General features: G+C 40.2%; 1 protein-coding gene across 1 annotated transcript in view; it reads right to left on the bottom strand.

The window, feature by feature from the left end:
• Nucleotides 1-15,446, bottom strand: part of LOC128754314 (syntaxin-8-like) — a 30,584-nt gene that overhangs the window by 12,866 nt on the left and 2,272 nt on the right. Inside the window, exons 5-6 of the mRNA XM_053856841.1 lie at nucleotides 12,521-12,654; nucleotides 11,376-11,468 (exon numbers count right to left, since the gene is read on the bottom strand). Coding sequence (XP_053712816.1) covers nucleotides 11,376-11,468; nucleotides 12,521-12,654 — 227 coding nt within the window. The remainder of the gene's footprint in view (nucleotides 1-11,375; nucleotides 11,469-12,520; nucleotides 12,655-15,446) is intronic.

The raw sequence follows: 15,446 nt of genomic DNA, 5'->3' as shown, positions 1-15,446 counted from the left end.
CACCTGAGTGTCAACAAGCAATGTGGAAGGTTGACTTGCGTGTCAACACTGGACACAAAAGTCCACCTGAGATTAGCCGATATGTGATGCCATAGAGTGTGAATGTCCTGCACTATGTTGAGTTATGGTGAATTTTAGCTATGTTTTCTTCTTGTGTTAACAGGAAATTGCTGGCAGTGTCAAGATGAAAGGTATGTATCAAAATATAAGTACATACTTACAATGTTTAAGGGTAAGTTTTCCCAAACTTGCCTTCCCTTCCAACTTTGGTCCTTTTTCTGCTTCCTCCAACAAACATCTAACACTCTACAAACTAACTTGGGGTTGAACATCTGTTCTGAGATAGCTTGTTCTAAAAAAGAATGAGAACCTCACTTGTCATTGCAACTTACGCGATGATGGCTCGTGCCACATGTATGTCATCACACATACCTTTTATTATTTGGAAACGCCAAAACGCTCCATCACCTCGTTCTGCTCAAATGGATTAACTGAAGGCAGGGAATCTGGGCCTTTTCAAGAGCATTGCATGAATAGGAATAGCGCTGAAGCATTTATCAACAAATACTAGCTTTGCTTCTGTAGACACTGAGAATGTACCGGGCAAAATTGTCCGTGAATAATCACAGTCAGGCATCATTACTAATGTGGTCAATTCAACTGATTCAATATCACAGAAAACTAGAGATGTCGTCTGATAGTTAGAAACATTTGTGGTCATCACTGGATAAAAGTGATGCCAGGTCATGATGAATTGGGTCCTATGTGTTGGGGACTCATTTGGATCACACATTTCTACCACAAAAAAAGGTATCATGAAGACCATTTCGTCTCCAAACCATCAAAATATCAAGAGTAATATAGACAAATTAAAAGAAGAAAGAAACATTAAGCGACAGTCAAAGGCCTTGTGTTCAGCTCGGGAGACCGTCAGAGCTGTAAACTAACCGCAGTGGTCTCTCAGAAACGATCCTGGTCTAACAACCCAACATTCCACGAAGTGAACAGAGCTTCCTGGCAGTACTGGCAGGCGAAGCGACGGACTGAGATGTTGGACTTTGATGTTTCTGCCAGGCCCCGTGGCGATCACATTAGACGACACGCAAAAAGAAACATGCTCCGATAAAAAGACGCTGACTCACATATTAACACATTTGACATTATAGCGCTTGGCACGTCATTACAAGGCGGCAGACGATACACGCACACACTGGAGATGTGTTCAGGTGCACAACACTGGGCATCATGACTAGCCTTGTACACGCGAGTGGAGATCACTGGTTGTTGCTTATTGCCTGGCAGCAGACACGAGGCCATGTTTGTGAATGTTTTCTTCAGGTGACTCCTCCTCTTCCTCATGAGCCACAGGACCCCATTCTTCAAAGTATAAATAGACACATTGAGCAGGTTCACAGTACGTGATCGGGCTAAAAACATAAAAATAAAAAGCTGTAAAAAGCAAATGCAGTGTTCCTGCCTATTAACCTTTACATATCCTTCCATAGATGATGATGTTGGTGAAATACACAGCAAGTATGGAAACGATTGTCAGTGACGCTAACAAGATGTGCAGTTATTATAATTACCCTCAACTCATGGAGGCCAGTCTAAACCTTGTGCCAGCAACACAGCTGAAACAACTCCTCACGTGAAGAAGAAACCACCTCCTGCAAAGGCTGTAGACAGCAAACGGGAAGGTTTGATGCAACAAAGACCACATGCTGTGTAGGTCATCAGTTGCCTGCAAAGCTCAACGTTCAAATGTGGATTTGACTTGTCAAGGAAAATGAGATTCTTCCTGAAGAAAATTAGGAAAAATAAATTCAATAGCTTTATTTTATGTTGACTGCCAAAACGCATAGCTTAATATCTCTCTTGGGTTTCCATATTATTTTACTGTATTATGTTACTCGCTTTTGTTATTCAAGTCATATGAGTTTCTGCCATTTGTTTTTAACCATTTCACCACTCAAGGAGTATTTTCATCTAAAATATCTGTGTGATTTGTCTTTCAGGCAAAAGGCTTGGACCAAACAAAAACTATTTCATGTGAGCCAAGTACTAAAATTGTTCACAGTTAATTCAGGAGATTAAAAAAAAGTTATCTGCTCTCATCCCGGTGACAGCAGGACAGATAGAAGACTGTGCTCAAATAAAAACTATTGTGAATGTAAGTCACTTGGATAATTTATCAAGGGGAAAAATTATTTGCAGGGTGGGCGGGCACCAAAGACCTAAGAAATATGATTTATTTTTGCATAATATGAGCCCTGTAAGTTTGAAAAATGCATCACCTGTGAGGTAGCGAATAATAAGCAAACAAACTGCGAGGATCATATCTGAAACCAGTAAATGAATAGGTATATCCGCCAGCGTACGCACCACATCTGAGCCTCTGCGTTCAAAGTTATCAGATGAACCAAACATTGAGCGTTTCCCCACCCACAAGATGTGCATCTATTAAGAAGATAGCAAGATTAAAGACTGGCAACAGTGTCAGAAATGATCATTTTTAAAAGCCAGGTGATCGCTATCATGGAAGCCTCTCACAGCATCACTCGCAGACAAAAACAGTCGAATGGAAAATGTTATGTCTACAGGCGGAGAGCTTTGTCGTGGGAGACGGAAACCTACTCATGTAGGTTGAAATATAAAAGATTTCATGGTATCTATGAGGAAATACAGAGAAGAAGACAATGACGTTGTGTTGCTGACGCATGCATAATTCCAACATTGAAGTTCTAATCCATTTTGCATGAAACAAATGACAACCATGAAAACATGTATCGCCACTTCTATAAGTTGGCAAATACATCATCAACATGCAGCTTCAATGAAAAACCTTTGTAATACCATGTAAGGAATGTCAACGTGGGTGGTCATGTGGGACAACACTGCGGGACCAGTGTTGGAACGTGACTGAAATAATGTCAATAACATAACATGATGAGAATGACTGACGTGGTCACGGCGCTAGAGTCCACTTCAAGGTCTAAACGTGGCACTGTACACCTCTCCGCTCAGTACAACTAAGACTGAGGTACAAGGTACTGACAGATTCCTCACGGAAACATATTGTTGTGTGATTGAAAACATTCCTAACTTTGCTTCATAAACAATAGACAGTGGCCTCCAAGCTTGTAATCCAGATATAACTGCAGCCGCTGTGCCAATCACCACCCTAAAACATGTGCTAGACATGTGTTGTGCAGTGCAAACACTATGAGCTCACACACTAGTACGGCACTTACGTCCAGTAACACAGTCACACAGCGAGTACAGGCTGTTACGGAACAGATGTCTAACCTGTGCACACACACACACACTTCAAATACCCAGCAGATGAAGGTGCAATCTTCCCCTGGAGCGTAATGACAACCACGTGCTCACTTTGCAAAGTAAGTCCTTCCACTCATTAACAAGGATGACCCATGCGAAGGAGAGATTTGGATTCTTCAGGGCCCTTTGAGCGTGGGTCCCACAACCAGAGTGGTGAGCAATTCGACAAACACAGGAGGGGATTTGTTAGCGCTGTCACTTTCATTAGCCAAAATGAACCTGAACCTCAGTTTGAGTCAGACTTTAGTACAACAACATGGCAGGGAATCCTTTGCTCGGAGCCAAAGGAACTGGCAGCTCAGATTGCAGAGGTTCCCGACCACCAACACATACAGCTAATGTGTTTCTCCTGCACATCTGCCTGAAATATTCTCCTCGGAAATATTACAGCACCGTATCAATATCGGCTTGTCATTGGGTCGTGCACACACCACTCCAACATACCCTAAAAAAAGACCGCAACAAGGCAGGGTTTCCGCAAGGACTTTTTTTAAACAATGTCCACTTCCATGTTGTGGGTCGTGTAGTCAGTATGTTGTGAGGGTTCCACTTGTTTTTTGTCAAGTGTGACCACAAGAGATTTCTGGCTTGGAGGACAAGCTTCTCGATTGGTGCTGGGACAGCACCTTCATTATTATTATGGTCCGTAAATGTGTACAGATATAGACTTTATATTAACATGAATCACGCATTATAATTTACATTTGTGACATTGAAAAAATAAAAGATATGAAGGCATGGAGGCTTTTATTTGGCTGTGGAAGTGTACTGCAGAGGCTGTCAGTCCGGTCATAGCTCAAGATGTGCTTGTGTTGTTGTGCAAGACACTTCACCCTGGTTTGCAGCCTACTGCCACCAGTGTGTGAATGGGTGACTTTCTGTAATGCAATATAGTTGCTGGATAAGCATGGAAAGCACTATTTAAGCGCTATATAAGTAACATGTCGGGAGCAATACATTATCTGGCATATCAGTATCTTCCTCTTTAAAATCCTCAAACGTGGTTTCCTCCAGGGCGATGTTTCAGTCAGGCTTATGCCGCATGATTTGCTAAATCCTTTAATCTCAAGTGAGAGATGCCATCCTCACCATGACATTTGTCACTGTGGAAAAATGCTAGACAATACCAATTGGCGCCATTAGCTTGACACATCGCAGCACCACCAGCATGTTGGTGTTGTAGCACTCAAAACGCAATCTGGTTTTAAGACTACATTTCCAAGGCCCTGGTCTTGTTTTCAGCCTTTTTTATTTTGTCGAGACCAGTCCAGTTCGCAGCTACACTGAATTTAGATCACAAATGTGGGGAACTCCAGAGTGAATGCGACCAATTAAGTCTTCTTTTTCTTGATCCCTCTGTTCCAGATCTTGACTCGAGCTAAGGTTAGGTGGACTCAACTACAGCAAGTTAATTGGTTGACATAAAAAACAACCACAACATGACTCAGATGGATAGATCAACGCATTTGAAAAAGCAAAGAAGCTCTATAGTGTGGTTGTTTCAAAGTAGCTGCCACCCCAGCAATAAGTTATTTAACTTCACTGGAGCCACACAGTATGGTGGGAAATACCCAGCAAAATCATACCTTAGTGGTTTAATTTTCTCAATTTCTAACAAATGAGTATTTGGGATTCCCCCCCCGACAATGACCAGCCAAAGTGTGCGTGTGTGTTTTACATGATAAATGGGTGAGAAGAGAAAGGGAAACAACCACTTCCAGTCTCTGAAAGGTCTTGCTAGTGGACATCTGGATGTTATCCGGCTCTGCAGATGAGTCGCGCGACCACACCTACTAAATCACACTGTACAATGAGCTTCTCTGGTGGCAAAATATCTGTCTTATTTATCACTTTGGAGGGGAAAAAAAAGGTTGGAAAGCTTTTCCAGAAAACCAGCAGGAGTGGGAACGATTATGTTTACGATAAAATAATACAACTGACACTCGCGTAATCAGCTGAGACATATTAAGTGAGTGAAAACGGAGCAGGAAATGTAACGCGATTAGCAACTGGAGAAGTTGTGTGCTTGTGGCCATGACAAATGATATCATTGAAAAATGTACGTAGTACTTCTTCCATTTATTCATTTATCTCCTCCCATAAAAAGATTATTATTGAAATAGATACATAAAACTGTGGTAAAAGATAAAAGAAAACACAGTAAAGAAAAGAAAAAACAATGAATTTTCATGTCACGTACACGAAAAGACTTGGATTGCGCTCCCTCTCTTTGCCTGAAACATCGCCAGAGCTTAGACAAGGATGGATGCTTGCGGGAAGTGATAAAGAAATAAGACGAGGCCTCATGATTGATTGCAGTCCGGCTGTAACACAGGTGTTTGAACATTTACTTTCAACTATATTAACCTTAGATGCCCCAAACACAGAGATAAAGCACAACTACGAATTCCATAAGGATGACTTATAAGTCATAAACATGAAGTGAAGATACCAGAGATCAGTGGACTGATAGACATGAATTATTTTTCGACACATATTAAATGGAATTCACCATTAAACTGGATATATAGTTTGAAGAAATGATGTAAGAAGGCAGTGCCTGCTCTAATTTGCACTAAAAGTACGAGTATGTTTGACTCAAAGGCAGCAACAAGAAATGAAACTTCATTTTCTGAATAAAAATGGCCATGTACGAGTATAAACATGTGTGATTTGTTACATTATAGGCTGCATATCATCACCTTAACATATATTGGGCAGTAAAAGGACAGGGTCAAGTTGGTTTGTACAGTTTCGCACATTTCCACCGCAGGGTACTGACCAAAGTACCAATTTTACAATGAAATTTAAAACAACTATTGCAATTTAATAAGGTCATAATATGGAAAACAGGAGAGAACAAAATGGCCGCTTCTTCAAAACTCAGTGGCAAAGTGTATTGCTCAAGCAGAGAGACACTTACAGGGCACCTCGGTTTTCGAACATCCCGGAATTCGAACAAATCAGAAATTTCAAGATTTTTTTGCTTCAGATTTCGAACGAAAATCCAGAACTCGAACGCCCCCGAAAAAAGCCGGAAAAACATAACATGCGCGGACCGATCAGCTGACCCACGACGTGCTTTGTCTATTGTGTATAACGCAGCCTCTGCATGCAAACGTGTCCTGTTACCTACATTTACTGACTGTTTTTTCTCCATATTGAGGTGTAAAACCTTTCCTGTCTCCACACTGGACCGTGGTAGAGTGTCACAGGGGAGGTGCTCGCTCTCCACACCTCCGAGGCTGGAGCGCTCACTCCAGGGTTTGATGTCCTGTTGTGGGCTGGAGCTGGGACAGGGATGAGGCGAGTCTGGGACAGAGCGTTACTTGGTTTATGACTTTGTCACAGCCAAACTGCACAGAAGCGCACATTCAGAGTTGGACACGCACCGGGCACCTCTTCACTTCTGGAGAGACGTCACTCACTCGGCAACCCCTCCCACATGCAGCGGCCACACACATAGAGGAACAGCGCACCTGCAGCAGACACTCTACATTCACTCCTACAAAAGCCTGTTTTAAGGCTTGGATTTCTTTTTCCATTCATTGTAATGGGACAAATCGATTCAGATTTCAAACAATTCGCTCCTTGAACGGTAGTCTGGAACGGATTGTGGTCGAGAACCGCGGTACTAGCAAAAATCCATTGCCCAAGAAGGAGTGAGATTTGGTTTCTTTACAGAGATTTCAGTTAAATGCAATCACTTTTCAAATAGATTTTCTTTTATTTTGAAAGGTTCTCCAACAAAACCCCTTCCCCTTCTCAGGCTGCACTGAATTGGTGCTTGTAGTGCAGCTGACAGAGCATATAGCTACTGCAGAGAGCTGCACAACAGAAACAGTTACACAAGACAACAAGCTACTACACTGCGCTTTGACATTTCAGTCTTGAGTCTAGCTTTCCCTGAGCTTTCCTTCGACAAGTTTTGACAGAAACACCTCCCATGGTTATGGCAGCAAAGGGCCAGACATATCATAAGTTGGATGTTCAGAATGTAACAGCTGATTGAGATTCATCCACCATGTCTCACTGCATAGACATGAATGATTCAAATGTTATGAATGCCTCAGATCCACATCATGCCAGGTGAAAGCCACAAAAGTTTTAGCCGCCTTGACAACAAGCCCACTTTTGAAACGATTTATTTTTGCAGTGATACATCTCTAGTTCCTTCCAGGCTTTACTATGCTGCTCATTTTTTATCATTTATATACACACACAATAAGAGCACAGGGGAGAAGCGAAACATTACCTCCTCATCCATTTATAGTTCCAGCCTTTTACAACTTTCGTCATCTAAACTGTGGTCACACAAGTTGATGCTACATTTTGCGCCTCATTTCAGTCCTGACATTCGGCTGATGACAACACTCCTTTGAACATCATGGAAAACAGCACTCACTTCAACCAGCCTCAATTTCAAACACAGCAAATCAAACAAACAGAGAATTAATCTTCAATTCCAGGCCTGACGCTCCGCCGACTGTCATCATTAGGAGAGTTTATTTTCACAGGGAGCTCGGAGCTGTGGCCACTGATGTCACTACGCTGCAGCGCTAAGTGCTTCTCCCCATTCTTAAGATTGTTTGTTTGAACATCAATGATCATCTAATCTGACACACAAGTGGACACCGATAAACTCCATCATGCGGCAACATCTCTTCTTCTCTCTCGGCTCTCAGAAAAATCCGCAGTTATCAGACTGAAAAAACAAAATTTTAAAACTCTCCAATGAAAAGGTACTGACCTTGTGACCCAGTGAAGGAACTACGTTCATTTGTAATGCCATCATGTGGAGCTAAGCAGTACTACAGTGTTTTTATTTATTTTTTTGCAAAACAAGATGAAAAGGACGATGGAAACAGGTCCCACTGATGTTGAGAATATATGGATTGTTTTACAATCTTTACAGTTACACTGCCTGACTAACACCAGCACTCTGGATTGTATATAGTGACTGTTGTGAGAAGCCATCAACCCAAAAGGCTAAGAGAAATGTCAAAAGTTAAATTTGACCTAGATTTATATACGATGAAACAAGGATTAAATAGCAAAAAAATATTTTATATATAATTCCATTTTACATCTAGATTCTACATAAATAAATATTCTAATATAAATTATTGATAAATATTTTTAAGTAAATATTTTGGTTTTATCAGTATAACGGTGTGACATAAAGGTACTTTATGAAGCAGCATTTCTTTAAAGGAGTATGACACATTTTAGTTAAATATTTCAAATACATTATACAGCAAGTGATGGAAGAAAGCAAATAGACACATAAAATGGTGGAGAGAAAAAAAGCCAAAACCCTTTCAATAAAAATGACTGTCCTCAAATACATAATAATAATTTTATAATGACGGTTATACTTATATAACAAGCTTCCCTACAAAACACTACAACTTTGATGGAGTGAAGAGCGAGAGATGAAACCTGTGAAGCGGTCAACTTCTGATCTCACGCAGATCTGTTTCTCGAAAAGGAAATGACTGAGGCCTCCGCCGCACCGGGGTCATGAGCTGCACTTCAGCAGGAAAAAATTACAAGGAACTTAATCTATTTATATGGCAACAGTCCGCTCACAGTACAGTGATCAGGGGAGGAATAAGTCATTACACAGGTTTGCAGAGCATCAAAGACTCGCTGGATTGTCTACGTGTGCTTTAATCTTGTGAATTTGTTTCTTAAGAACGTTCATATTTTAGACGGTCTCTTGTTGTAACATAGAAAGGCGCTCAACGTGACGGACAGTTTAGCAAAGATTAGCGGACTCCGATCATGAAAAAAACATCCATGTTTCTATCTTAGATTCAGAACTTCAAACTGGCTACTAACAGTAAGAAAGTGATGCATTTTTTTCCATGAATTTTCCCCAATCCTTAGTAATATTAAAACACATATTCTGGGTTTCCTCCAAGATTCTTTGTAACAGTGAGGGAGGATGAGCTTCTCGATCTTTGTGCGTGTGGTGTGCTGCGTTGAGAATATCAGTGCGCACCTCAGACAATATTTTCTTTTATCTTCACCATGGGGATGTAGAAAACAATAATATTAAAACAGTTTAAAAAATGCTAACGGTTTTGCTTGTGTCATATTTCCTGAATATATGTAAAATTCTTATTAAGCGTCAGGTATGTGCGCAGATATTGAACGATTCATACAATACAATTTAGATTAGTCACAAAAAACAGACAAAATAAGTCACATACTTCAAGGGTATCATGTTATCTTCCAATATTTTCAAGAAAAATCATTTTTCTATTGAAATGGTGTGAGTCTGTGCCTTTTATTGGAATGCATTCACTGTAATACTTTTACTTTTAAACCATAATATTGTTATTCCTATCATATTTCCAAATGCATTTTTAATCACACACATGAAACATTCATGCCATTAACCCATCGCATTTTCTTTGCTTGACAAGCCACATGGTAGCACCTCAAACAGTTTGATATCTCTAGTGGGTTTCTTGCTAACAAGGATACATGCTACACCGGATTCCTTTGAAAGGGTGAAAAAGCTCTCGCCAATAGATAAAAAAAAATGGTGGAAGACAGCTGAGGAAGTGGTTGTATGGAACAGTTATAAAAAAAAAAGTGTGCAGGATGTGAGATGAGCGATGGGGCTGTAGCAAAAGTCCCAAAAGAAATAAGGCAAGATAAAGGAACTCTGTGGAGCGCCAGAGCCCAATAAATTATTCCCGGGTGACGGCACACTGTATGAACCCAAATGTCGGCCATAAATATTGCAGCACAATCCGCAGGAAATCACCACGAGCTCGAACGGGTTGATAAAGAACGTGAATGCCTAACATTTTATCCACACTCCATCCAGCCCTGGAGTCACAGCACTGTTGCTGTTACCTTCAGGCGCACATTTGAAATTGAATATGTGAGTCAGCCATTACCATGCCAGAATGTGAAAACAGGTGCAAACGCTTGGGCAGATTTGAACCACTCGGGTTTAAGACACATGGAAGTCGTTACATTCCCAGAGGTGGCATGCGTCTCGCAGCGCGATGGGGTAGTCGAGGCCCATTGGAATTTACATCCATGAGAAGATCAAGATGAAAATGGTGTTGAAGCATTTGTGTTTCAAATTAATGAGGAAAGGGAAACATGCTATTTTCTCGCATCAGCCACAACCAATATCAGTGAACATCTGCCATCCCTCTGCAGAAGGAAGGGTCACTCAGTTTCAAGTCTAAACTCAGTCCACCAATGGGCCAGACAGGATATTGCAATCCACTGTGCAGCTTTCTAGACTGAATTTGGCTCTTTGCATCTCAGGGAAAGTTTTCATTTTTTATTTTTCAGTGCAAGTGACCCAAACTTCTCCAACAATGAGCAGGGGACCAACAGCATGCTGGAACCTATGACACTAAAGCAAACAGTTTGTTTTCTTGTTAATTGCTGAGCCACAACTTTTGTTGGCTTTTTGCTATAACAATATTTGTTATGCAACAACCTGAATTTTGCCTATGTTTGTTTTTTAAAGGGCTCTATTGCCCTTTAAAACGGATGCATTTATGAGGTAATATGTATTTAACAAAATGTCCGCCTCGCTGGAAAAAGCAACAATGGCCAACAGGTTTACAAACAATCGCAAATCTGCTGCGACAAATCTATTTTATTGCTGAATTATATTTACCTCAGAAGTTGGGAGGTGGGAAATAGGTCACAGTCGAGTTCAGAGCGTTCCAGTTACCAGAGGAAGACACTCTGCATCGACCAGGCTTGCGATAGACACTGTTTGTAGCTCTCATATCCAGAACATTTTAAATCACACTACAGAAACATTTCTATATATGCTACTTATTGTTGTCAAATATGAATTATGAACACTTATTTTGTTAAGGAGACGCTTCAACTTTATAACATTGTATAAAGTTCCTATAAAAACGATGGACCATAATAGAGCCCCTTTTAGGGAGTGTTACTGTTCAGTCGACTTATTCCATTTGGGTTTCAATTGTGAGACAATGTGTCTTGAATTCCTCTGAAAGAAACACAGAGCAAAACGTTACCATTTTGTTCATCCAGCTCATTGCCAATCTCCTGCCCCATTATCTTCTGTCTGCTGATGACAGCGGCAAGTGCGTCCAAGCCTGCATCCTGGGCTGAAGGGAGACAGAGACCAAGAGAATAATATTATTCATTCAGTTTGATATTCCAGATCACAAGGTGCCAAGATATTTGAGTCTGATACAACTGGCTCTTATATCTCACAAGTGACAATTCTTTGGGATCCAGATACCACGAGTCCTGCTATTACAGCTGCTGAGATCCACAGTAGAGAGGAAAAACAATGAAGATCAACATGGAAGGAAAGTTGTGGCTCAAAATTTGACACTTAACCGCAGCCTTTTTTTTTTTTTTTTTTTTTTTTTTAAACGACCGCAGATTGAGGCACAAGCTATTGCCACACTCCAGCAGAAATCCCACAGGGGAAAAGAAAAGTACATGTGGTTTAGTTTGACTGTCTTTACATGAATCTCTGATCCTCACATTGAAAATAACCAGACGCAGAGAAGGAGACGCTGGAATGAAGTGTCACATGGATTCAGGTGGACATGTGTCCGGACACTGACTTCACACAGTGCCTTCTGAGAAGCCGGTGAAGATACCAAAGTATTGAAGATGGAGAGAAAAAGAAAAGCAAGCACAAGGAAATGTAAGACTTCTAAGTAACATGAAATAAAACTAGCAAAACTTTGATTCAAAATGTTCATTGGAATGGCAACAAAATGGCTTAACATGCCAAAGATCAAATCAGTTCCTTTACTGCTGTTTAACTTTGAGATAAATGGGTTTAATTTATCATGACAGCTTGTTTTAGTTTCAGAGGTATTTGCCAAAATCGCTCCGCTTATGGGAGGAAATCTTCTTGGAATATTTTCAACAACATGTTTTCTGGAGTAAACGTAATTATTTACATTTATGTTTCAGTTAAAATCGAGTGAAAGATTAATATGACATTTAAAATATAAAACAAAAACCTATCATAAGGATTAATGTTCCGCTGCATTCTGTATTGCCTCATGTGCCGTGCGTGAGTCTTACCTCATTTTAACTTAACACGTGTTTGATAAACGCACCAGTTTTAAAGAGCACTTTTCCCGACTGTGGAATAAATAAACAGCAAAGAGTTTCCAGTCATGTGTGATGATACCTTCAATGATTCTCTGTTGCTGTTGTTTGATCTCCCCAACACTAAGCCCTCTGGTTTCCTCTGACTCATTGACCAGCCATGGATTGGCCGCTACACCGCTGCTTGTCTGCGGCATCCCGGACATAAGAGTTGACCTGGAAATACAAGTGTAAGCAAACGGAATCCAAGAGTTTTGCACTTCAAGATACAATTTGCTTATGAAAGAAACAAGTTTTGGCAACAAAAAAACAAAGCATGGTATCGAGCATAACAGAGAATAGAGAAACCTTAGAATTTGCCACAAAACGCTTGGTGAATTAGGAAGCTAGGCAACATTCTACTAGCTACACGGCTCATCTTTTCTCAGCTATCTTCTGGAAGGAGTAACATGTCATGGAATTTGACAGCAACATTGCTGTTTACTAAAACTAAGAGTGCATTTGTATTAGGGCTGCGATTCGATCAAAAAAATAATAATAATGGTATCTGAATATTTGCCAATATTTGCCACATTTTTCAATTTGAATGAATTTGGTATATGACTGAATCAAATGATGGAGCCATATGTACATTTAAACAACAAAATATTGCTTATTTTGCATCAGTTTGACAATAGCACAATAAATCACAATGGTGACTATATTCAAGTTTTTATATCACCTTATTTAAACTAAAGCTCTTTTAATGTCTTGAAAACATTTGTATAAGAATTTCAATTTTATAAGAATTTCAAGTACATTCAGAGCAGTGGAAACCCTGGCCATTGTGTAGTGAAAAACCTCCCTGAACCAAAGCAAACAGATGCTTTTGTTTGCTTTTGTTCAGGGATTCCTCCATGTTTGTTGTTGTTGTTATCATCCCAGCTGCCACGTGTCTTGTGCATCTGGGATCAGTGGACCAGGAACTCCTGCACTCACAAAGGTTCCCTGTCGTCTGGAGACTGTTAAATTTAATTAAATTTTTGTTGTAATTAATAAATCTTAAATCATTAACGTCCCACCACTACTTTGTACACAACTGTAAGTATTAAGATGATGCTCATTTTTAAAGCAAGTCATTTTCAGATCTTGCAGAGATGCCCCAAAATGGAGGAGGCCTCTGTTGATGAATGAATACACCCATGGCCATGAGGAATTGGTTCACGTGCTAACAGACAGACGAAGCCCATGAAAGCACCACACAAATCTATGTTGTTGAACCTCACATCAGATCCAGTTATAAACGATAACTTTAGACACCACATCGATCTTTCTTGATTTCTGGCTGCTGTGTGTGAGGTGTAGCTAAATGCTTGATGGTAAGGCCATAATAGAACCGCTGGCCAGATAAGGGATTTAGGCCCCAGCATCTAATCTCTTTGACATGTTTGATCACTCTGCGAGCGTGTGTGAGGCCTCTGCTTCCTTCCTGCCAGTGCCCAGTGTGTGAAGATCCAATTAGCCAGTCAGTGGGAAGCGCCAGAACCTAGTCAGGCGCATCTCTTGGCAGCCACAGACCACTAAAGTGCCGCCACTGAGGCCGGAGCATCCCGGTTGTGACTGAGTGACTCGGACAGCAGAGATTTAACTAATTACAATTATTTCCAGTGCAATCCGATAAAAGGGAAAGGTTAGTGGATAATTGAGGAAAGGTGGCGGAGAGAGGCCAAGGGAGTGAAGCGAGACTGGACTCAAGGCGCCATGTTGGTCCTTTTTTTTCTCAGACTGTGATGGAAATTTGCCTCTCACTAAAAAAAAAAAAATCCCACGTAAGAAAGATGATTTGAGAATTGCAGTACGCTCACATCCACCCCTGTGTCCAAGAGCTAGACCACACACTGGGAAGAGGCTTTCACTCCCAGACTGAGATCACAGCACATCAACTTTAAAAAGTCTTCCTGACATGTAACGCCAAGCGCTGAATGTTGCCAATCTGATGGCCGTTTTTTTTAAACAGGATCTTTAATGGAATTGGCTCAGTGAAAAAAATGAAGCCTATAAAAGCAGCTCTTGGAACCAACTCTTGACACAGAATGACAGAGAAACAGTTAACTCAAAGAAATAAATAACAAATGACAGGATTTCAGTGGCAATACACAAGCTATAGAGGTGCTGGTGCCGCCCTCTACTCCGGTGCTCAACACTCTCTGTCATTTTGGAGATGAGCAATGGCAAATCACTATCAGATTCAACTCTGTTTGACATTCCCTTGGTTCCTCCCCTTGGAGGAGAATAAAAAGGATCCATATCTACCGGCGAGAACGAAAACTGACTCACCCAAAAAAAATGTTAGTTTGGCCCCTTTTGTAATACAACCATGAGTCACTTTCCATAAAAGTGTGTTTAGCATGGCGCTAAAAAGGAGCAGGGACTTTTAAAAGTTGGCTGTTCTTAAGTTGCTTTATTTATGCAACCATTATTAAACTCCTCTATTACAAGCCATAAAAAATACTTTGCTATTCTTTAAATAACTTAAACCCACTAAGTTCTGTTCTGTATTGAGAATCATTTAATTGTAAGTATATATTGGGATATTAAAAAGGGATGGCATAAAAACATTTACTGGTCATCAATTTTAGTAACACACTGAATTAAAAAATAAATACAGTACATACTTAATACATAATATTTTCCCATATTACATATTCATATTTTCCTTCTAATAACCAAAGGCATTTAAAGGACTTAAATCTATTAAAATATATCGGTTGAATGATACTGTTTGCATGTAATATACAAAAGTGAGACAAAAACTGAAGACAATTTCACAGGCCGACTCAAATTTGTTTGTCAATTAAACAAGGACAAAAGTTAATAAACTGAATGATGAAGTCAGCAGTTTTCAGATAACAATAACAATGTTTTGAATTTGGAAAACCACCCATGAAAACTAAAATAAAAATTGAACATATGCTTTTGTGTGCGCAACTAAACATTGTAAACACAAGCGCTTCCTGACGATGTGAGGG

Source organism: Synchiropus splendidus, chromosome 2 (assembly GCF_027744825.2).
Source record: "Synchiropus splendidus isolate RoL2022-P1 chromosome 2, RoL_Sspl_1.0, whole genome shotgun sequence".
Lineage (NCBI taxonomy): Eukaryota > Metazoa > Chordata > Actinopteri > Syngnathiformes > Callionymidae > Synchiropus > Synchiropus splendidus.
The sequence above is the reverse complement of the archived record's forward strand: the minus strand, read 5'-3'. Positions and strand labels throughout refer to the sequence as shown.